At 39.0% G+C, this 25000-nt stretch overlaps 1 protein-coding gene across 2 annotated transcripts in view; it reads left to right on the forward strand.

The window, feature by feature from the left end:
* The window catches only part of cacna1ia (calcium voltage-gated channel subunit alpha1 Ia), a 203121-nt gene that overhangs the window by 145313 nt on the left and 32808 nt on the right, over positions 1 to 25000 (forward strand). For both annotated transcript variants that reach the window (XM_047814307.1, XM_047814306.1), the window contains exons 9-21: positions 3413 to 3719; positions 4422 to 4792; positions 8021 to 8172; positions 9438 to 9623; positions 11068 to 11185; positions 11281 to 11436; positions 11571 to 11661; positions 14246 to 14391; positions 15994 to 16449; positions 17253 to 17353; positions 19037 to 19160; positions 19657 to 19725; positions 23187 to 23365. In XM_047814307.1, coding sequence (XP_047670263.1) covers positions 3413 to 3719; positions 4422 to 4792; positions 8021 to 8172; positions 9438 to 9623; positions 11068 to 11185; positions 11281 to 11436; positions 11571 to 11661; positions 14246 to 14391; positions 15994 to 16449; positions 17253 to 17353; positions 19037 to 19160; positions 19657 to 19725; positions 23187 to 23365 — 2456 coding nt within the window. The remainder of the gene's footprint in view (positions 1 to 3412; positions 3720 to 4421; positions 4793 to 8020; positions 8173 to 9437; positions 9624 to 11067; positions 11186 to 11280; positions 11437 to 11570; positions 11662 to 14245; positions 14392 to 15993; positions 16450 to 17252; positions 17354 to 19036; positions 19161 to 19656; positions 19726 to 23186; positions 23366 to 25000) is intronic.

The raw sequence follows: 25000 nt of genomic DNA on the forward strand, positions 1-25000 counted from the left end.
AATTTTTGGCTTTGGCTTTTGGTTAGCTTAGAGCTTAGTAAGCAAGTATAAGTGTTTAAAGTCTGATGGTGAAAACACATCAATGGGGTGATGTGGGCCCTGGATCGTTTCTCAAGGGCCTGAGAGCATGCAGGGGAGGACCGGCCAAATGCAAGTTTCAGTAATCAGGTCTCTAGCTAAGAAGGGCCTGAACAAGTACCTGAGTAGCCTCAATGGAGAGAAATGGCTGGGTCTTATTGCTGTGAAGGTTCTCAATGCAGAAAAATGGTAAGATATTGACAAGGGGACAAATCGTCAGGGATACATGCAGCTCTGCCTGGCTGTGATTGGTGAGAAGATGAAAGGTAGGCAGTAGGGGAATGTAGGGGTTGTTGACAAGGTGAGAAAGGGTGAAAGGAGCAAAGCGATTATCTGACTAAAGATTCAGTCCAGAATGTTTCCTCACTTGTTTGTCAAAGGGAAGTTAGTGGATGTCAGGTAATGACGAGAGAGATTAGAGTCTCCAAGAAGAGTGACTAAGGTCATGTCAGAAGGTAAAAGATTAAGAAGAATGTCCAGCTCTTTTAATGGTGCAAATGCCAAGCAATAGATAATATTATAAAGATTAATGAGTGAGGTTTCAGTAAACTCACAGAATCAAAGGGTTAGAGTTTAAGATGACATGACGCAAGAGGTTTAAATCTCCACTTCTGCGATTTGCAAACTTTTTTGCCATGATCCAGGTCTCAGTCATGCCATGGTGAAGATATGCTAAAGGCACAATAATGTGAGAAAAAAAAATCATATAATGATAAAATACAATGCAAACATCAGAATTCATCGGAAAATAAGCTGTAGTCGTTATAAGATTTGAATCAAAGCAGTGGTCATGAGAAGCCATCTAAACAAAAGTTTATGCCCCCCCCCAGCCACTTGAACAAATAAGGGAATGAATTATTCACTGCTGAGAACTTCTAAGACTATAAGACAATTAAGACAATTTCACATTGTGCTTCTACTGAAATCCTTTCAACACTTTTAGTGCTGTTTTCTTTTAATCTTCTAGAGCTGTATACTGTAATGATTTATAATCTCACTGTCTGGTGTTACCTAGAAGAGAATGGGTTCCCTTTGGAGTCTGGTTCCTCTCACAGCTCCTTCATCGTGTCGTCTCAGAGAGTTTCCGCACCATATTTTCTTCTGGTTTTTCCATTAGGGATTTAAATTTACATCCAAATTTGTCTATCGCTGTTTTGTGACTTACTTAAAAACGAAGTAACCCAGATTCATTCCCCCCTCAAAAAATCCCCAAAAAAGTGGCACAAACTTTGCAGATAATAGCATGTAGTATCTACTAGGACAAAGCAGAGCAAACATGAGACCGAAGTTGTGTTTGTCTTTATTGTTTTGTTTCATAGTTGTATGAATACGTTGACATTAATGTAGGATTTTAAACCCGCGGTGCACGCACAAAGCTCTATTTCATGCTTCAACCTTGTTTTTTATTTTATTACTTTATTTTTTTTTTTTGTCGCCACAAGCAGCTTTCTACTGTGAAGGCATGTACAAAGAACACACCCGTGACATTTTTGACTTACCACCTGCATAAAAAACAAAAGCACTGCAGAAATGTTTCTCTTTGTCTGTCATGCTGCGAAGCCTCTGGTATAAAACAAGCTTTAGAAATGTCTTGTTAACTAAAACACATAGCCACCTCTCATGAGAAATTCGCATAAATTAGAAAGAAGCAGGATGATGTAGTTGGATTTGGTTTGATGTTTATACAAAGTAAGTTGGAAGAAATAGTACATATTTTTATCCCAAAATAAACTTTTAAACTTTTCACGAGAATCGGATTATACTTTTCTTATTTATTTATTTATTTATTTATTTATTTATTTATTTATTTATTTATTTATTTATGTATTTGTTTATTTGTTTGTTTGTTTGTTTTGTTTGTTTGTTTGTTTTGTTTGTTTGTTTGTTTTTCATTTTAGGTCTGATGCATATTATGCTCTGAAATCATTCCAACAAAATATCAATGATCAAAACTATCAGAAACAATAAAAAAATATATTATTTAAAAATTTTCATTTAATTCATGTATTTTTAACGGTGTTTTTAAAGCACAAAGTCTACGCCTTCTTGTGATTAGCCGATGAAAGTCCAGTCTATACACACACAAAAAAAGATCAGTGTATTGATTTATGCATTGAAGCAAAATAATTAAATGGGGAAAACAAAATCAAGGTTAAAAGAAGCTGTGTAATAATGAGATAGGATCCATTTGCATCAGGTTTACTGATAAGGATTTTATAGGGAATCGGCGAAGTCAGGCACTGGTTAGTACACTGATACTGTAGGTAGGAGCAAACAATATCAAGGACCATAGCAAGGGTCAAAGAAACAACAAGGCAGCCAGGAATAATAATAATAATAATAATAATAATAATAAGAAGAAGAAGAAGAAGAAGAAGAAGAAGAAGAAGAAGAAGAAGAAGAAGAAGAAGAAGAATACTCAGACCTCGCTTAACATGGAATGATTGGCAAGACTTCACAATAATCTCAAGAGTAATGTTAGGGAAAAAAAGATGCAAGACAAGGAAAAGCATTCAGGACCAAATACATACCAGATTAGATGTCCTGGCTCAATGAAACGTCAAACGATCGCGTTTTTAAATCCAGATATTCATCCGATAATATTATTACAGACCTTAAGAATGATCTGTAGGTAAAGATTAAATATTGATTATATATCACTAAATTAGATAAAGCAAACATTGGATTAGATTTTTGTGTTACTCAGATACTACACTAACAAATCCCATATCAAACAGATGACCTGTAATGAACATTTTTTTTATAGAAATAAAATCATTTTCTTTTGTTTCTTCCTTTTACTTGTGTCTCCATCACTCAATACGTCTTCCCAGGATTGTCAGCGTGGTTCATTAATCTTCCTTATTTACTACGGAGGACACTTGAGCAGGTGTCCTGTCCTCTCTGGCTCATCTTTATCGATGCTGTTGAGACGATTTTCCTCCCTTTTTCCCCCCTCCTGTCTCACACAGCTATTCTCTTTTCCTTTTCCTTTTCCTTTCTGCCTTACTTTATTTCTCTCCCTGTCACTTTTTCTGTCTCTCTGCATTTCATTCTCTCGTTTTATGTAACATTCAGTATCTCTTTCCCCCTCTTTTTCTGTTTTCTCTGTCTCTTTTAATTTTTTTTTTCTTTTGGTTTCTGTCTGTCTGTCTGTCTGTCTGTCTGTCTGTTTGTTATTTATCTTCCTTATTTCTTTCCAAAAAAACAGTAAATAAGAGTGTTTACGATTAACAGTTCATTTTAATTGATTATTTATTTATTTATTTATTTATTTATTTATTTATTTATTTAATTTGTCATTCGCTCTCACGCTTCCCCTTATATTTATCAGGTGGGCTCTTTCTTCATGATTAATCTGTGCCTGGTGGTCATAGCCACTCAGTTCTCTGAGACGAAACAACGGGAACACCAGCTGATGCAGGAGCAGCGTGCCCGCTGTCTGTCCTCCAGCACGTTGGCATCGCTGGCAGAGCCGGGAGACTGTTATGAGGAGCTCTTTCAGCTGACCTGTCACGTGCTGCGTAAAGCCCGTCGCCGGTCTGCTGCCTTCTTCCGGGCACTGAGACCACGCCCACAGCAGACCACGCCCACCCAGTCACAAACCAACGTCAATGGTGGAGAAAGAAGGCAACATCAGGGTGAGAGGGGTTTTGTGGATGAGTGGACGGAAGTATGAATGAGGAAATCCATGGATAGATACTGTATATAATATGTTTGGGGAGGAATGAGTATTGTGTTGAGAAAGACAAAGGGATGGAAGGATGAAGTAGAAAGGAAATGTATAGACCTAGGGATACAGTGAGGAAGGTGTAAAGGAGAGGTAGATGATTTTGGTGTATATACTGTATGTTTGAAGGATTAAAAAATGAATGAATAAGAAAGAAGGCAGAAGGTAGGTGGAAAGAAAAGATGGCGGAATCTTATCAGATAGATGCATTTGTGGATGGATGGAGGGATGGATAAAAGTATGAATGGAGAGATGGGTGGATGTGTGAAAAAATGGCAATAAATGGAGAGATGAATGGATGGATGGATGGATGGATGGATGGATGGATGGATGATAGAGATATGTGAAGAAATGGCAACAGATGGACATATGGATGGATGTATCCATGGATTGATAGTCGGATGGATGGATGAAAAGGTCAGAATATGAATGTATAATGAAGATGTATAAATAGACTAATAGATGGTGGGTACATGACCTGGACCTGGTTACATAAATGATGGATGGATGGATGGATGGATGGATGGATGGATGGATGGATGGATGGATGATTGGTGATTGGTGATATGCTGGATACTTAAACCATTTCTTTATTTTTATTTTTTTATTTTAGCTCAAGTTTCCCAATGTCCCCATCACACAAAGCCTAACCGGGCTCCTCCGGAAAGTTCTAATGTTTTTTCACCCCCCGTCTCCGAGGACTGTCCTCACTGCATGGCCTTGTCTCTCAGAGATGGTGCAGGTCCCTCAGGGATGGTGGTCAAACAGGAGGCAGAGGAGGGTGCACTGGAGGACACAGATGGACATGCTGGTCAATCAGGAGAACAGAAGGAAGAGCGGGTGTGTAAGGGAAAGTGTAAAGAGCTGTGGATAGAGATAAGAATTAAACTGTGGGGAATTGTAGAGAGCAAATACTTCAACCGAGGCATCATGATTGCCATTCTCATCAATACAATCAGCATGGGCATCGAACATCATGAGCAGGTAAACACACACACACACACACACACACACACACACACACACACACAAACACACACACACACACACACACACACACACACACACACACACACACACACACACACACAAACACACACACACACACACACACACACACACACACACACACACACACACACACAAACACACTTGGCTTGATTGTCACAATCTTAAGGGTGGATTTGTTAGTGATGATGGAAGAACAAAAAAAAACACACACCTGCCTACCTCTAATACCACACACACACACACACACACACACACACACACACACACACACACACACACACACACACACACACACACACACACACACACACACACATTTTTATTGTTCAGAGTTTCATTCAGAGTAAGAGTTTCTGTACACATTTACATGCTTTGGTTTTTCTGTTTTCTGTTGTTATAAACTAACATGATAGATAGATAGATAGATAGATAGATAGATAGATAGATAGATAGATAGATAGATAGATAGATAGATAGATAGATAGATAGATAGATAGATAGATAGATAGATAGATAGATAGATAGATGGATGGATGGATGGATGCTTTTCATAAGAGTGCTTTTCATAAAACTTCCTGAGAAGAACTCAGCTTTAGAACTAACACATTATAGATATTTATTCTGTATCCATTTTCCAAATTGTGCTCATTTGATTAATAAATAAAACAGCCAGCTTAGGTTAGTGACGACTTTCACATTTCTTTAAACAAAATATATTTTTTTTAGTTCTTGTTCATTTTCTCCATTAATCGTACTCAGTCATTAGCAGAACTGATGAAGGTCCTAATTCTACCTGAAGCACTGTTCAAATCCTTTTATCAACCCTGTATGTCTGCGGGTTACTAAGCGAGCACATGGTGACCCTCTTAAACCTTTGCTCTGTCTAATCAACAAAGGGGATTGATTGCGGGATTGGCACGACCGAATTTCCTGGTAACAGCATAAATAAAAATAAATAAAAAAGTCCACAGAGACTTAAAGAGATGCGAGCTCAGATACCGCAGCTACGGTTTTTGTTCTTGCTGTAAATCTTTAAGTCTATGTGCGTTTATTATTAGACGTTTTTACACGCTATTACTTCATGTGTCTTTCTATAGTCTAATGGATGAGAGGAAAGGAATGCAGTATTCACAGTAATGACATCTTTATCAGAAGCCAGGAGCTCCCGAACAGCACTTAAACAGGACCATCATTATTTTACATGTGGGCTTTTTTAGGGTTTTGATATTTCTTGTGCTCTTAGTGTTTTAGTTTTTCTCCGACTAACAGTGAAATGCATCTCATCAAAGGTCAATTTAGGTGGTATCTTCTTCTCATTGTGCACTGAATAAGTTCCAAGTGCTTTGGGTGTGTGCTGAGAGTTCTGTGAGATAATGAGTAAAGTGAAAGCAGAGGAATTAAACTGGCTTTCCTACGGTACAGTATGTAATTCTGCTAAAATTCCATAAATGTAAAGTGGCGGAAAGAAGACGGAGGGAAGGAGGAAGGAGGAAGTAAAAAGAAAGATAAGAAAGGAAAGAGATGAAGGAATGAAGGAAGGAAGAAGGAAGGAAGGAAGGAAGGAAGGAAACGGAATGAAGGAAGGAAGGAAAAAAGAAAGAAAGAAATAAAGAGAAGGAAGAAGAAAGGAAGGAAGGAAGGGAGGAAGAAGAAGGGAGGAAAAGTCGGAAAGGAAGGAAGGAAGGGAAGGAAGGAAGGAAGTAGGAAAGGGGAGGAAGAAAAGAAAGGAAGAAAAGGGGAGGAAAGGAAGGAAGGAAGGAAGGGAGGAAGGAAGGAAGGAAGAAGGAAAGAAGGAAGGAAGGAGGAAGGAAGGGAAGGAAGGAAGAAATAAGGAAGAAAGAAATAAATAGCTGAAGAAGGAAGGAATGGAGGAAGAAAGAAAGAGGAAAAGGAAGGAAGGAAGGAGGAGGAAGAGGGAGAGAAGAAAGAAAGAAAAGAAGGAAGGAAGAAGGAAGGAAGGGAGGAAGAAAGGAGGAGGAAAGGAAGGAAGGAAGGTAGGAAGAAGGAAAGGAAGGAAGAAGGGAGGGAGGAAGGAAGGAAAGGAAGAGTAAGAAGGAGGGAATGAAAGGAAGGAGAAGGACCACCCCCTAATTAATTAATTAATTTAATTATACTTAATTATAATTCATTGATAAAATAATAAATTATGACATTACTTAATTAATTAATTAATTCATTAATTCATACATTAAGTAATTAATTACTTCAATTACATTTATGCATGAATTCAATTCCTTAATTCACTTTTCCATTACTTAATTAATTCACTTCTTAATTACGACTTTGCATTGAATTCCTCATGCTTCCTTTCCTACCTCATTACGCTACATAAATCAATAACATTTGCCTTACTCCTCATTCATTATGATCCACGAACTCCATCCCCTTTTCCTTCCTTCCTTCCTTCCTTCCTTCCTTCCTTCCTTCCTTCCTTCCTTCCTTCTGCCCTTCCATCCTCCCTCCCTCTATTGGTCCCTTCCTTCCATCCTTCCTCCCTTACAAAATCTATTCCTTCCTTCCTTTCTTCTTTCCTTTCCTTTCCTTTCTTTTCCTGTCAAATCCGTATTGTGGCTATCCCCACACCTGGAAAGGTGACTTAAACCTTGTTAGCTAAGTGTGATATCTTCAAATGCTAAATGACCGGCTTTGATCAAGTTGATGGATAATTAGCAAAATGGACCTAAGGCTAATCAATTCAGTTTTTAGTCTGATATTTACTCTTGAATGCACCTGCACCATCGCATCATGACTAACAGAGAAGAGCATTTGTAAGCATTTAACCACAATCTGTGTTAATGGCAGTGCACAAAGATGAGAAAAACAAAAAGAAGTTTAACCAAAGAATAAAAGTGCGTTAAAGATCATAGATCAATGATGCAGACGATCACATCACGTTACACAGTGTCGTATGAGGTCGTATCTCAGTCTCAGACTTTTTTCATCCTGTGATCACTAGGATAAAATATTAGGAATGTCAAAATGAGTCAAAAGGTGTGAATTTGTCAGAAAAATTGTGATTTTAATATTTGCTATATAACTATATGGTGTACCTATTAAACTGACGACATGCTGTATGTATGATTTGTTCTGCTATAAAATGAATCAAAAGAAACGCCGAGGCTCTGTAGAACATCCGGCAGTTAAATTGAACGAGGCTAAAAGAATCCCGAATCTTCCTTTTTCCACTTATTTTCCTCTCAGCCCGAGGAGCTGACTAACGTTCTGGAGATCTGCAACATCGTCTTCACCAGCATGTTTGCCTTGGAGATGATCCTGAAGCTGACTGCCTTCGGCTGTTTCAACTACCTGCACAACCCGTACAACATTTTCGACGGCATCATCGTTATCATCAGGTGAGAGTCAAGGCTCGGTGCGACTCAGCTGTCAGAAATTTGGTTATTTGTAAATTGGGTCGGAGTTCCTACGGTTGTGTTACTTCTTCCTGTACAAACACACTGCAGAAATGAGGTGAGGATGTACGACGGAGCACGATCGGTTAAGCACAACACCTGAAGTATTATACACTAAATCCGGACTCATTATGGCGGTTATATTCGGATCAAAGTAAGCTGAACGCTGTTTTCTCTTCTTCGCTGTTCCAGTCCAGGTGATAATTATAAGATAAGACGATTCAAGCTCATCTGAGCCTCGTGTCAGAATTCTTCAACAATCCGTGCTCGATCGCTGGGTTTGAAGCCGTGATCGCAGTCTCCAGCTTTAAGGAAATGAATTAAGGCTGTTCTGTTTGAACTAGGTTTTTTTTTTTTTTGCCAGTGGTAGCTTAATCCTTAGTCCCAGAGAATGCTGTGAGAAAAAAGTACAAATGCTGTTGAATTAAAAAAAAACATACTTGTATAGTGTAATTTAGCTTTTTCGATTTATACCGTGGGCGCACGTTGGCTTAGTATTTAGCACGTTTGCCTCACACCTCCAGGGATGGGGGTTCGATTCCCGCCTCCACCTCTCCGTGCCTCGGGGGTTTCCTCCGGGTACTCCGGTTTCCTCCCCCCGGTCCAAAGACATGCATAGTAGGTTGATTGGCATCTCTGGAAAATTGCCCGTAGTGTGTGTGTGTGAGTGAATGAGAGTGTGTGTGAGCCCTGTGATGGGTTGGCACTCCGTCCAGGGTGTATCCTGCCTTGATGCCCGATGACACCTGAGATAGGCACAGGCTCCCCGTGACCCGAGGTAGTTCAGATAAGCGGTAGAAAATGAATGAATGAATGAATGAATGAAAAGGATTTACACCTTAACAAAACTCAAAAGCAAATTATAATTTCATTCTTGAGAATTTTTTGGTTATTTCTAATTGTTGAAGCAAAAATGTCAGTCACAATTTGTCAAATCAATCATCTCTATACAGATTAAAAGCCCCATCCCGTAGAGCCGAATTGTGTCTGGAATATTCCACCCGTATCGTTCTTTTAGTTAGCAGCCTGTTCCTTTTTTATATATATACTTAACGCCCACTGTCCATCTGTGTATTTCTATCTCTGTAACCTTCCTTCTCTCTCTCTGTTTTTAACTGGAATAGATGTGTTCATCCCTTTGTCCCTTCTTCTTTTCTTCCATCCCTCCCTCCTTCTCAGTCTCTCTGGTTGTCTCTTTCTTTCCGCAGCGTGTGTGAGATTGTCGGACAGTCCGACGGCGGTCTGAGCGTGTTGAGGACGTTCAGGCTGCTCCGCGTGTTAAAGCTGGTGCGCTTCATGCCTGCACTGCGCCGGCAGCTCGTTGTCCTGATGAAAACCATGGACAACGTGGCCACATTCTGCATGCTGCTTATGCTCTTCATCTTCATCTTCAGGTGGGTGTGGAGTCGTCAAATTTCTGAGAATTGAAAGAGTTCCAGCACAGGTGAAAATGGGTTTTCCAGCATCAATCGGTGTGAGAGGGACAGAGACATTTAAAGAAAGAGACTGAAACACAAACAGCCAAAGGATTGATGGGATTAAGGTGATGAGGAGGCAGGACAGGAAACAAATGAAATGAGGAAAAATGTACACAGGATGATGGAGAAATTGGGTAGTGACCGGGTGAAAGATGAAGACAAATGGAGTCCATGCTCTTCTCTATTTGTCTCAGATCATGGGATGCACACACTGAGCACACACACACACAGCATACACACACACCCACACACACCTACCTGCTGCTACAGGGACCTGAAGTTCGGTTCCATTGCTTCACATTTTTCCTACTTCTGGGTCCCTTAGTTCTGTCATGGTGACCCAGAAACCTAAAGACAAATAACAGCCTATTCTCAGTACACACACACACACACACACACACACACACACACACACACACACACACACAATAGCAAATGTAGAGAAGTGAGATTATACAGCTTTGGGAAATATAATGTCCAGCAGAACACTAGAAATAACCTGGTATTGGAAATGTTAACTCATCTCACACTAGGAAATCCATCATATCGAAGTTATAAGGCATTTGAGCTACTGTTACCTAGCAAGTTACTTGACTTCATCAATTTTCTTTCCTTTCATTTCATTGTAACACAAAACACCACATGGTCCAATATATCAACAACAACTAATATAAAGCTAGCTATTGAACTAGTGTTGAACTACTGGCTTGGCTTCCTTTATGTGCTATATCCATGAACCCGAAAATTCTAACTAGGCACAAAATAACTAATGAGTAATGAGCCAAACCCCGAGTCAATAATGCGCACGCGTTGAACCATCGACACAATCGACTCACTCAGTGAATAGAACCTCATCGCTTTTAGCCATGTTCAATTATTGTTGATGAACTCGTCAAACATAATCGCTTTACTCGCTCGCTGATTCTGCTCAGCTGAGTGAATTAACTTGAAACACTTCACTAAAAAAAAAAAAACCCTGAATTATCGATCCCATCAACCGATGTCTAGAATAAAAGTTTGTAAAGGTACAAGCCTCAGAGGTTATGCCTAACGCTACAAATATACATGTATACATTATAGTAGTCACGTACAAGTAAAATAAATAAATAAATAAATAAATAAATAAATAAATAAATAACAAAACCTTCATGTTGTAAATTTAATTAGACAAATTGGAAAGCAAACCAACCTACTGGTGAAATCTGAGCAATGGACATCGTTATCAAAGATCCACCTGTAGTGTAGTGTGAACTGAAGAAAGGTCAATTAGTTGGCAAATACCATTAAATGGATCGAGTTTTAAGAAATAGATGTGCAAATGCTACTTTCTGCAGCTGTCCTTATATCTCTCTCATTCCAGTATCTTGGGAATGCATATATTCGGCTGTAAGTTCAGTCTGAAGACAGACGCTGGAGACACAGTTCCCGACAGGAAGAACTTTGACTCTCTATTATGGGCCATAGTGACTGTTTTTCAGGTATTGCACTCATGTTACAAGAAAACATTGCCAATTTCCTATATCAGAAACTCACCATCTATTTAAATATATGTTTATATGTGTATCCCTTGTAGATCCTGACTCAGGAAGACTGGAATGTAGTGCTGTATAACGGCATGGCCTCCACCTCTCCTCTGGCAGCTCTTTATTTCGTGGCTCTCATGACGTTTGGAAACTATGTGCTTTTTAACTTACTTGTTGCCATTCTGGTAGAGGGATTTCAAGCAGAGGCAAGGCAACCGGGCTGGATTTTTCCTCTAGAATTGTTAAAAGCATTGTTAAAAAAACAGTAACTGTTGCAGTAACTTTACAACCTTTTGTCCTATTTAACTCCACTTCCTTGATATGTCTCCTGCTCCATCAGGGTGATGCTAATCGCTCATATTCAGACGATGACGGGTCGTCCTCCAACTATGATGGAAGTGATAGACACAAGGACTCGCTCCAGCTCTCTGGTAGGTTCGCATTAATGGCATTTGCAGTGCGACCAATGTTTTACAACCAGTGCAACCAATGATTTAAGGACAGAATCGGATAATACCTATAGCAACATGATTTCCTTCTTTCTCTCCAATATGAGTCTCTTATTCAGCATTTCCATATTCCTTCCCCGGTATGAGTTCCAGCTCGTTCTTTTCATTTCTATTATCTCTGTTATTCGGTATTTCTGTTATTCCGTTCTTCAGCATATATGTCTCCTCTCCTCTATGAGTCCCTTTCTCCACTATCCAATACAAGTTCATTCTCCAGGGTGAGTCCTTCCTTTTTAACTATAAAACCTTATTTTGGAAAACTCTTCTCTATGATATGTGCCTTTCTTCAGTACCTATTCTCAAGGACGAGTCTTTTCTTCAACTATGAGGCTCTTCTCCAGGAGGACTTCTTTCTTAATTATGTATATCACGTTCTCCAGTATCTGGTCTTGCCCCATTCTCCAGGACGAGTACTTATTTGTCAACATGACTCCATTATCTACGAGGACTCTTTATTATATGTCCCTTTCTCCAGTACCTGGTATAACCCTGTGCTCCATGATGAGTCATTTCTTCTCAACTATGAGTATTTTATCTAGGAGAACTACTTAGGTCTCTATTATATGTCCATTTTCCCAGTACCCAGTATGAGCTCTTTCTCCTTGGTGAGTCCTTGTTTCTCAGCTATGAGTCCCTTCTACAGGTTGTACTGCATATGAGTCCATTCTCCTTATTGCTCTAGTACTTTCCTCATTATCCAGTATGCCCATAACATCCAACAATTTACCCATTTTAGACAAAAGAGTAGCTCTTCAACGTGAATCTTTTCCAAATCAAGCCTTTTATCATTCGCCAATACTTGCCCTATTTTCTCCTGTGCTCAGGATGAGCCCCTTCTACACACAGAGTCCCTTCTTCTTCAGCATAGTTTCTTCTCCAGCTTACACAACATAAGTCCCTTCTGCAATCCTTCACCAAAGTAATGATTAGCTTTTACATTATAAATCCTTCTGCACTCTGAGTTTCTTTTACATTCTGTACCTTTTCCAGAATAAGATTTCTCTCCAGAATAAGTTTACATCGAAATATTAGGTTTTTATCTTTTTCTATGGTTCTTAATAATGGTATAATTTTCCTTTTTTTGTAGTAGGACTTCATTTGAATTGATCATTATGAGTCAACCCAAGGTTCCTGTTATTTTTGGCTTAAATTAAGCCCACAAAAGGCCACTCATCTCTCTTGTCCATTTCCTATTTCCTGGCTCCAATTACCTCACTTGACCTACTTCACTGCTTACCTCCACTCTACTCAGCCGACACTGTAAAAAGAGGGTTGGTTGTCTCGGTTCGTCCGCGCTTAACCCAGCATGGACCCAGACTCCTGTTCTCTCTAAAACCCATCTCTAGCCCTTTTATTTTCTCTCATCCCTGTTTCTCTCCTCAGCTGAACCAGATCATTTGGTGCTTTCAGTTTCCATCTCAGCGTCTTGCTTTTTGCACAATGCAAAGATCCTTTACTATGATGTGTAAATCATGATGTGCTGTGTAGGTTATCTTGTGCATCAGTAAGATCAAGCAGAAACAAAAAACAGTCACTATGGAAGCTCCGGGTATGGGTCAATTTTCCATTCTTTTCTCATTTTCCTCACTGACGAACATACTGTATCTCTTTTCACCAAACTTAACATATGGTTGAAAAATTAACAATAAAGCCAACACTGTTTAGAAAACGGGGGCACGGTGGCTTAGTGGTTAGCACGTTCGCCTCATACCTTCAGGGTTGGGGGTTCGATTCTCGCCTCCGCCTTGTGTGTGTGGAGTTTGCATGTTCTCCCCGTGCCTCGGGGGTTTCCTCCGGGTACTCCGGTTTCCTTCCCCGGTCCAAAGACATGCATGGTAGGTTGATTGGCATCTCTGGAAAATTGTCCGTAGTGTGTGAGTGAATGAGAGTGTGTGCCCTGTGATGGGTTGGCACTGGTCCTGCCTTGATGCCCCATGACACGAGGAGTTCGGATAAGCGGTAGAGAATGAATGAATGAATGAATGAATGAATGAATGAATGAATGAATGAATGAATGTTTAGAAAACTGTGGGAGAAGAACTCAAAGTTGGAGAATGTGATAGCCTAGTGGTTAAGGTGTTGGGCTACCAATCAGAAGGTTGTGAGTTTGATTCCCAAGCTGCCACTTCTGTGCCCCTGAGGAGATCCCTTAACCCTCAATTGCTCAGTTGTATAAAAATGTAAGTCGCTCTGGATAAGGGCGTCTGCTAAATGCTTTAAATGTAAAGTAAATCCACTAGCTGGCCTCAACCGAGTTTCAGTGTAAGTTTCTAATGTGACGAATTCAAAGTAGCTTTTTCACTCTATTTCAGTCCATAAACAGGAAACCGCCAGTCAGCTGGTTACATCGACTTCCTGCCCCTTATATAAATAGTTTGTCATGCAGGTGGCTTGGATTTCTTTTCTAATACATTTTCTGAAATTTGCTGTCTCTGTTTATTTGTTTTAACAATCAGTTGTTTTTTTTTAGCTGACTCATGTACTCATGCACCCTGTTTCTTTCCAGATCCTAAACTTTGTGCTTTGACCCCTAATGGACACCTGGAGATGAACCCCATAGGAGGCGGAATGATAAATTTGGATGAGGAATCTCATAAGAGCAGTGTCACGAGTCTGGGCAAAAGCAGCCTGGAGCAACGTTCCTTCTCACTGGTGAGAGCTAAATGCCAAACAATCTGTCAAAGCAATCACCTTTCAAATGTCAGAATTGGTATCAAAATGCAATCCAGATCCACTCGGTTGACAGAAATTGAAAAATAAACGCAAAGTGTCTTTGAACTGTCGGATTCAATAGGTCTTGGCACAGATTCGTCACAGATCCCTACTGTACCCGTACTGGAGGAACAATCTCCGTTCTTCCAAAAGATAGCTGGTGATAAATTCTAGCTACGGTGTGAATTTAGGTTCAGCAGCCTAAAAATTCACCCTCACCAGAAATGAATGAAGTGCAGAAAACAACACAATATAGCAGTACTTGCCCATAGCAAATCTAGATCCAGTCGTTGGGAATAACACTGTAATTGCACATTTTCATGAAATGAGCAAAATTACATTCGGGTGTGATTTTGGGCATTTGTAAAGAAACAAGAGAGAAATATCGAGTGCTTATCCTGTTGCTGATTCAGTACTGACTAGCGTCTAAGCCTCATGCTCAGCTCTGGACAGATTAGTCACTTATGAGGCAAAGTTGGACTCAAATCGCCAATTGTTAGCCCATTGAGTGTGTGTGTGGTTCCCATCAGCCCTCTGTACGAGCTGGCTGCTTCTTCTGGAAAGTCACATACCGCTAATGAGTCAATGAAACATTTGCGATAATTATCGCTTTGATTAGAAATCACTCGGCCAGAGAGTGCCCTGGCTCTCCCTGTGAGCGTCCACAGTGTGTGTGTGTGTGTGTGTGTGTGTGTGTGTGTGTGTGTGTGTGTGTGTGTGTGTGTGTGTAAGAGCATGTTAGTGAGACCAAAACTCCCTGGGTTAGATACCAAACCAAACCATGACTGTGGGGTTTCCATAGCAACTCCTCTTTAATTGAGACAGTCATAGATAGAGAGAGATAGAGAGAAAAATGGAGGAGAGAAAGCTCGATGGTTTAAATATAGTGTTGTGACGCACCATGGATGGGAGATCACGAGATTAACCATGCTAGTGAGAGCTGATTTTTATGTGAGAACTGTGCATGGAATACAGCATGCGGCCACCAGTACACACACACACACACACACACACACACACACACACACACACACACACACACACACACACACACACACACACACAGAGAGAAATTGTTTGCTCCATTTACAGTATTTTGCAGTTTTGGTCACAATTGCTCCCCAGAAATACACCATATTTTGCACCATTTTTGTCTTGAGTCAAGTTGTCACAGCGTTATGTTTTATTTGACACTTACCATGTAGCAAGTGTGTGCACCGTGTCTCCTGTTGGCACATGGTATCGCCCCCTGCTTAAAGTAATTTTAGATGACTTAATAACAGTTAACATGGTTTCTATGGCAACTGTTTCGTTACCTCCACTGGTACTAAATATGGGCAATTGTCCTCTTTTACAGCAAACATATACAGCCTGCAATTATCTTTGTAAGGCACTATAGCCAAGTACACACACACACACACACACACACACACACACACACACACACGCACACACACGCAGGGATAGGAACAAACAACAACTAGCATTTACAAACTAAGATTGTAAAAGAGTGCACCTACTCTCGTTTCTCACTCTCTACAGCGTCATGGCCGTAGTTCATTGTACCGACACTGGGGGCGCCCCCACCCTCAGTCAGTATGGAGTCGCCGCTCTAGCTGGAACAGTGTGGGTCGTGCTACTCGGGGCTTGACGGTAGGGGGTAGCCTGCGGGTTCGAGGTCCCCATTCCCACCCTTCTGAGCGAGAGTCCCTTCTCTCCCCACGCCCCCATATCTCACATCACCCACCCCTCCTTTCTCGGCGTTACCCCCTTCGACGCGATCGACGTGCCCTCTCACTCGAGCTTCCCGAGCAGTTCCAGCTCCCTGGGCCCCCACTACAGCACCCTCTTCTGATCAGGAAGAAAAGTGTGTGTGGGGAACAGCACCAGGACTGTAATGGGAAAGCGCCAATTCGTCAGAGAGCACTGCTGAGCGAGGTTTATCCACAACTCAATGCTCGGAAGGACAAACCCCACCTCGACGAGGAGACAGACTATGTAAGTAATGCATCACAACAGATTTACAAAAGCCAGAAGTCTGATCAAGTGAATGAGTTTATTTGTTTAACTTTATTTTGAAATTGAAAAATGTACAAAACATTTCCATCGTGACCCCCAAAACCTGATAAAGCACTTTCATGGTTGTCAAGGAATAATGGTTGTCAAGGATATAAAAATTTTCTCATATGAAGGGTTTTCCCAGACCGCCTCACAAAGCTGTACATGCACTACCATTTAAATGAAATGTATGACAAGATAACCATCTGAAAGAATAAAGCAAACTTTTTTTTTTTTTTTCCAAAAAGCATATTTCAGTTTCATCTTCTGTGTATATCATTATAGCATCTTGTGCCATTCACTACCAAACCCTGACGTAGCACTCTTCTTAATAATAGCTTTCCGGCGGCACTTTATTTCTGCTTCTGATTCTTCTCTTGTGAAAGGAAGACAATGTGAGATTCAGATTTCTCTCTGTCACTACACACGATAACACCTCATTACTAACTATAGTGCACCATTACAAATGGTTTCTGGTGTGAAAGGCAGTAGTTGATACTGACTGCGATGTTTAAGATGGTCTCTGCATTACATTTCTTTCTTTCTTTCTTTCATTTCATAAATAGCTGTGTTTGTAAAAGAGCATCAGATTGCTCGACTATTGCATAGAACTTAATGGAACGTACTTAACATTGGAAAGAAAATGACATACATGTCGGAATAAAAATGCCTGCAGTTGTGTTTGCCGAGAAAAACGTATGTGAAGTGTGTATTGACTCGTTGCCAATGTGCTCCTTTTAAAGAGCCTATGTTTTCGGATCCAGAAGATGATAGAGGTTTATCGCCCGGACTGGTGTGAGACGAGGGAAGACTGGTCTGTGTACCTGTTTTCCCCTGAGAACAAGTGAGTCATCTAAAATATTTATACTAATTAGATATCAGTCTACTATTTGGTTTGGAAAATTTATATAAATGCAAAAAAATAAATAAATAAATAAAAAAATCCCCAGACTATATAAAGGTGAATTCAGAGTGCACCTTTTGCCTCCAAATTAGTCATCCAATTTTTACCTGTTGAGGGAGTTTGTGATGTCATAAAGTGGGGTATAGAATATACACCTACGTATACACCTTATCCATCAAGACAATAACCTAGAGTGAGGGTAAACAGGATGGACAAACAAAAGGATGGTATACTATGACATTGGGGGAAAAAATGGATGGTTGGAAAGACCTTTCTTCAGGAGATGTGGATTTAATAGAAAGGGTAGCCTAAAGAATGAAGGGATCAATGTCTATAATAGTGGAACAGAAGATATAAGGGCTAAAGAGATGGAAGAATATGATATTGGAATGGACGTTGAGAAAAAAACGGAGAGCCAGTGGTCTATGATTAATTAGAAGATGAAATGGTGTAAGGAATTCTGGTATGATGTTGTAGGATCTATGTTGAAAATGATGGAGGGATGGAATAGTGTAAAAGAATAGAGAAATAGGGGTGAACGTGGAAGAGAAGTAGAGATTTAGGATGGTAAAATGCAAGAATTCAGATACTGAGCAATGGAGTGGAGGGATGGAAGGTAAAAAGCATGGAGAGATGGATGTATAGGATGTGAAGATTGGAAGAGCTTTCATCAGAAGATGGAAATAAAAATGGGGATTAAAAAGAAGGGAATAATTGAGATATAGGGTGGCCTAAGGGACGGAAAAACCAAGGTCTATAGAGGTTGAATGGAGGGAGAAGAGTGAAAACGTATTTGATGTTGGAATGGAAATTGGGAAAAGGATGAGGGTTTATGATTGATTAGAAGAAGAGATTATGGACTGAAGGCTAAATGGATGGAGAGATAGTTAAATAGGACAGTGAAGTGGAAGGTAAAAAGACAGTTTGGGGTATATTGGTGGAAGGAAGGGTGAAGAGATTGATATATGCAATGGATGGTCAAATGGATGGAAGATGGAACTATAGGTTAGTGGATTGGAAAGTCTGAAAAAATCTTGACCAGAAGAAATACAAGGCAGTAGAAGAACGTAGATATGGGTTGATGGGATGGAGGGAGAAAACGATTGAAGGAGAGATCAATGGTATAGAAGAATGTAGAGGTTGAAGGTAAAAGGGCATTGACTGCTTCGTGAAAATGTGGATAGATGGAGACAAAGGTCACGAGAAAATGGTAATGATAATCAAGTCAGGAAAGGAATGAAGAAAAAGAGGTATGGAGGGAATGGAGCACTTGATGAAACGGAACAAAAGCTGAAGTGAAGGCTGTTGAAAGATGAGATGGTGATGGTGTGGTAGTTTTGATTAGGGTATCGATCGAGCCCTAGGGAGTATCATGTGAAGCAGGTGAATCAGAAGAATCACAGCATGCCACAGTCCATTTTTTTTTTTTTTAAGAAAGCAGAGCTGAGATTCTTGTTCAGATAAAAGACTTGTATAAAAAAAAGAATATCTATTTTAACAAGTGCGTTAAGAAATACAACACCGAGCCTCCTGTTCCTTTACCTCACGCTGAGGTTGGTATCAAGGTATGCCATCGAGGTGGAACTGAAGCATTAACTCACCTCTCCTTCCCTTTCTCTCTAGGTTCAGATTAACCTGCCAGAAGATTATTGCTCATAAACTGTTTGACTATGTAGTGTTGGCCTTCATCTTTCTCAACTGCATCACAGTGGCACTTGAAAGACCCAAGATTCACCAAGGCAGTCTGGTAGGATTTGTTTTTTTTTAATCGTTATTCCATCAACACTACACACAGTCGGTAAAAAATCATGATTTCCAAGAAGACATAATTGGCCCTGCTTTACAGTTTAGACTTATTTGCTAAAATGTTTCCATAAACATTAATTTTATGTTAATTTTTGTCATTTTAAATGGCGAAGTCTTTCCAACGCATTTAAACATCCAGAAGTTATTGACAGAAAGTTCTAGAGACGTGCTGTTAGCTTTGTTCTTCATGGTGTAACCAGCTTGACAATGCTTTGCCGTGCTGACATTTACATGTTCTCTTATCCGGAATAATAAAAGCCGAATATTATTCATACACTTTTTCCTCTGAGAATGCTGCCACTTTCATCTGTTTCTGCTCGGCTATTTGCTCCAAAGTGCTCCATTTTACTGTTATTAGAACTGTAGAAGATGCGTAAAAAAATGAAGATAATGATGTTCTGCTCTTTTACTTTCCTTTCTGTCTTTTTTGACTGTAGGAGCGAGTCTTCCTAACCATTTCTAACTATATCTTCACTGCTATCTTCGTAGCCGAGATGACGGTCAAGGTAAATATGCCGCTACGGTACTGTACGTTCGTACAAACTGCTGTTTATCTGCAGTTTGAGTCCAATCCATTTTAGCTCAGCTACACGGGCTTCCAGCCGTGTCTGCGACAATGCTTGCGGGTTTTCCAAAAGAAAAGCATGTTTAATTCTAGCTTTTTATAGACTAGGCTTTATGGCTCTTGAAATTATTTATTCATGCATGAATGTCAGTTTCAAGCTTTAAATATCTTTTTTAATAGTCTGAAGTCATGTATAATTTAGGCATGCTGTCACACTCCAGGGTTTCTCAGTGAGATGGACTTCCTTATGGAGAACGTCTCACAAATAATATGGGAATGATTTCAAAATTTATTAGACTTTACTAGAGCCTTGTCTTAGTAGGCAAATAACCAAATGTAAAATGTATACAGTACAACTTACCCACTGGATAAAAAAGGTCATTAAGCAAAGTTTTTAATTTTGCACTTGAGCTACAAGGTGTTGCTAACATGTAAGAGAAACTCTTAGGCTCAATTAAGCATGGTGCAAAATGCATGGCTAAATTTCTAAAAACGTCTCCGCACTTGGTAAAATTGTGGATTTTGAAATTGATTGTTTTTGACTCTACGGACATATTTTGTAACAAATATCATACCCACAACATAAGTAAGTCTGTTCAAGGGTATTTCTAGGAACAATGTTTCACTTGTAGCTATATTCATTTAGATACTTAGCTGCAGTGCTAAACTTAAAAACTTGATCTATGCAAACTTTTTTGACTGGTCAGCATCCTCTGAAGTTAACGGAAAATGTTTTGGTGTGAATCTGGTTTGAAGATTTGATTTAGCAAATTTGCCATTTGCTAAATCCCATCAAAAGTACATGATAATAAAATAGTTATTTTTTTTAACAAAACAATGTAGAATTATTATTATTATTATTATTATTATTATTATTATTATTATTATTATCATTTTAATTATTTCCAGATTATAAAAAAAACCTGGCTGATTTATTTATTTATTTATTTGTTCACAGTAAATAAATAAATAAATAAATAAATAAATAAATAAATAAATAAATAAATAAATAAAGTTTTTCAGTTTTTATTTACCCTGAGATTTCCAATTAAGATAATGTGACTTTAGGAAAAGCTGTAGCTTTCAGATCTTTAATGTCATAAAGTCTTAATGTCAACGTCTTGATTGAGCATTTTTATTCCACTTTTCGCTTAGGAAAATTGTTTGGATCTGTCAAATTACAATTCAATCTCCTGTGGATATCCTTTTTTAATCAAATCCATGGGTTTTCAGTAGGGTTTTGGAATGGCTTTGACTCTATTCCAAAAATGTGATCTTTTTTTTTTACTTTGGGCTTTGGATTGTTATACAGTTGGAAGGTAAATTTTTTTTATTCATCTTTAGATGTTTATTGAGGCCTGCAGGCTTGCTCCAAAAATAGATTGGCATTTTAAGCCATCTGTGATTCCCTCTATCTTGAGTAAAGCCCCAGTCCCAGCTTGATGCTACCGCCAACATGCTTCACTGTGGATATTGTGTTCTTACGTTGATAAAAAGATTTACTTTGTTTGGACACCAAACATATCATTTACCCTTAAAGTTTTCATAACACATTTTGCCACATAGTTTGGTATGATTAAGATGGTTGTGCATGATTTTTTTTTTTGCTGACAAAATAAATAGTTTCTAGTCCTGCCCCATATCCAGACATTCCTGCAGCTCCTTTAATGTAACCTTAGGTCTCTTGGCATCCTTGATTATAAGTGTTAGTCTTGTTCTTTTGTCGATTTTGGATCCTGTTCTTGGTGATCTCACTGCATTCCAGAATTTCTCCACTCATTGATGATGTCATTCACAGTGCTCCATGTTACATCTAATCTTCTTGAAAAGTTTTTTGGATTTCTTTCCAGATCAACACCTCTCCTTTCATAAATGTACAGCTAGTACCTGCCTGCTTTGTGTTCCTTTGGCTTCAGCAGTCAGAAATGAGATTCCTACAGAGAAGGTGGATCTTCAGTTACTGTTAATCAGTTTCACTTCATCGATGATTTCACTTCATTATATTTCATTCAGAGGAGAGCCACATGGTGCTGTTGGTGCGTTCATACTTGTGCTAACAGGTTATTAAACATTGTTCAACGTTTTTCACATGAATCTTCTTGGTTCAAAAAGATCTGAGCAGATTCTTATTTAAAAAGTTTCACAACAGGGGTATGTAGACATTTTAATCCACTTTATATGTAGTACAAAATATATCATTTTGACCACTTGAAGTCTTTTTCTGGCCCCCACCCATTTTTTGTCCACACTTCTTTGACCTCGATGGCCCCTTATGAACCTTCATAAGATTTAATAGACAATATTCTAGTAGATTGCAGATTATAAGATCTAAATCGATGTCTTCTAGCTTTACCGATTACCAATCCATATCCCCAAACTCCCACTTCGCCAAACCACACTGCAGATGTGTAATTAGCTGACGATGGTATTAATTACTCCATTAATTTCTCATAGGCATTCTATAATGCATCTGTACTGTTCTCTGGGTTTCTCTGACTCACTTCATTACAAGCCTAACAGAGTCTGTCATTAACAAGTTGAGCTCAGAAAGAGAGAGCAATAAAAGGTCCATTGCAATTAATCATCAATATCTGGATAACAAACCAGACCTCCCACTTATGTCATTTTGCTGATTTTTTTTTTTTTTCAATTTTAATATGCAGTTTGCTAATTGTTTATGAGCTATTTAGTTGGCATGTGAGGTAGTGTAGTGTATGTGAAGTTTTCCTTAGACGAGAAATAATATTGTCTCTGCCGCCACAAGCTTGTCTGATCAATCTGAAAATTGGCCTGACATTAAACGTATCTTTGAAATGTTATGTTTATGATACATCTAATACTGTATATACTGTAGCATATGAAATAAATAGTATTTGTAAAAGTATTGCAGTTTTGCATGAAAAAGTTTTACCTGTCATTTCTCTGGGCGTCTCTCACTGACACTGTTTGGTCGAGGAAGCGAGGTGAACATGAAACAGAAACTCAACGGGAACGAAAAAAACTCAAAATCCACCCGAGAAATCGGCTCCCGTTGAGAAAGCTGTCAAGATTGACTGTGTCTTGACGCTGTCACACGTTTCAACCCTTGTGCCTTCAAAATTCCTGGTTTGTAGATCAGCATCCGGCATGGCTCTACTGGTCACATCACACCACTCTGGGGCTTGACATATGAAAACGGAGTCTCATCGGTGTCATGTCTGATTTCTTTCAATCATCTGCATCCTCTTGTTTCTCACCGTTTGCCTTACATAACTTTCTCCCTAAGCCTTTATGGCATTCTGTCAAAATGACAGCAGACACCTTTTTCTCCCTGTTATAAAATGTGTCATATTTTGAAAATGATTGAAATAAACATTCTGTCTATCTGTCTGTCTGTCTCTCTCTTACTCTCTCTCTCTCTAGGTAGTGTCGATGGGTTTGTACCTGGGAGATCGTGCTTACCTGCGCAGCAGTTGGAACATTCTGGATGGTTTCCTTGTCTTTGTGTCTCTGATTGACATTGTTGTGTCGATGGCAGGAGGAGCCAAGATCCTGGGTGTGCTACGTGTCCTGCGACTACTCAGAACTCTGCGTCCCCTCAGGTGCGGAGGACACTTACACACTTCCTTTAAATCGTCGACTCTACAAGTGATAAAAAATATTTATTTAGTCACAAAATGATACATACTACAAATGATACATACGTGTTATACATACTACATAGCAAATAATCCTTTTAATAAGAGTTAATACCTGCAGTAAAGATATAATAAGTTATATCTAACAAATTAAAAATAATAAAATAATAACAAATTATTTTTAAAGCTACTGTATAAATTCCAACGATGTAGCAGCTACTATTTTTGATATCTGGGAGTTAAAGGATAATGTAATCACAAATGGTGAATAAAACTCTGTAGTTCAAAGATATAAAGTGAGAGAAAAACCTTTTAGTGACTTTTTATTACAGCATGACTTTGTTTATATGCATTAGATATGTGCTAACAGGCTAGAAAGCTAACTAGACCAATACAAACAATTCAATGCTAAGAATGCCAAAGGTAATTAAACAATAGTTGTTTTTTGTTTGTTTGTTTGTTTGTTTTACTAAAATAAGCCTTGGATATTAGTATAAGGTTTTAAGGTTTGTGTTTTTGATAAGCTAGCATGTGATAGATTCGATGTAAAAACGATAGCCTTGATAGACTCACTTAACTAGCATGCTAACAAACATAGCTAGCTAATAAGCTGTCATTTTCCAGAATTAACTGAATTAAATTAACCAAGGTGATCCTTTTTTTAAGTCATCACGAGTTTAGAATCCAGTGCTTCTTACTGTACATTTAAAGTGTTTTAGCTCTAGCCTTGTTTGTTCTCAAAACTGATTTTTTTTTTTCATATATTCCAGGCAGCTGCTGGTATTCTGTAGCAAATTCATCCCTGTCCACTCGCATGAAACATTTTAATATGAAGCTTCTGCTCCAGACTGCACCTGCTCTGTGTGTGTGTGTGTGTGTGTGTGTGTGTGTGTGTGTGTGTGTGTGTGTGTGTGTGTGTGTGTGTGTGTGCGTGTGTGTGTGTGTGTGTGTGTGTGGATACACACACCTGCCAACAATACACAGGCTACTTGGCTAGACCATTTTGCTAGTGTTTGCTACGCTACATTGCACAAACTTGAAGTAGCCCTGATGAACGAAAGATAATGCTGAAAGATGAATGAATTGTACTTTTTTTTTTTTTTTTCAAATATGAGTTTGTTACGCCGTTGAAGTTAAAAGTATGCACTTTCTTATTTACCAAGGATTGTGTTTTTATCCGTTTATAGTTACTTAGATATAGGCTCTGTTTCACTTTTTTTCATTATTTATATTAATAAGATACAGATTAATACAGCTTGTCAGGTAACAGAGAATCCAGGATATTGTCTGTCCTGAAGATTTAATTTGGAGAAAATCATCACCATAACAAATATCATTAGAGGTTATATCATTATGTTATACGTTATTCCGTTTTTAAATAACAGCATAGTAATGGATTTATTGGTTATTGGTCCTATGTTAGAGGACTTGGTGACTCTGTGGTTTGGTATATTTGCCTTGCACCTCCAGAGTTCCTGGTTTGATTCATGTGTGTGTGTGTGTGTGTGTGTGTGTGTGTGTGTGTGTGTGTGTGTGTGTGTGTGTGTGTGTGTGTGTGTGTGTGTGTGTGTGGAGTTTGCATGTCTTGGTCCATTGAGG

This window comes from Tachysurus fulvidraco, chromosome 5 (assembly GCF_022655615.1).
Source record: "Tachysurus fulvidraco isolate hzauxx_2018 chromosome 5, HZAU_PFXX_2.0, whole genome shotgun sequence".
NCBI lineage: Eukaryota > Metazoa > Chordata > Actinopteri > Siluriformes > Bagridae > Tachysurus > Tachysurus fulvidraco.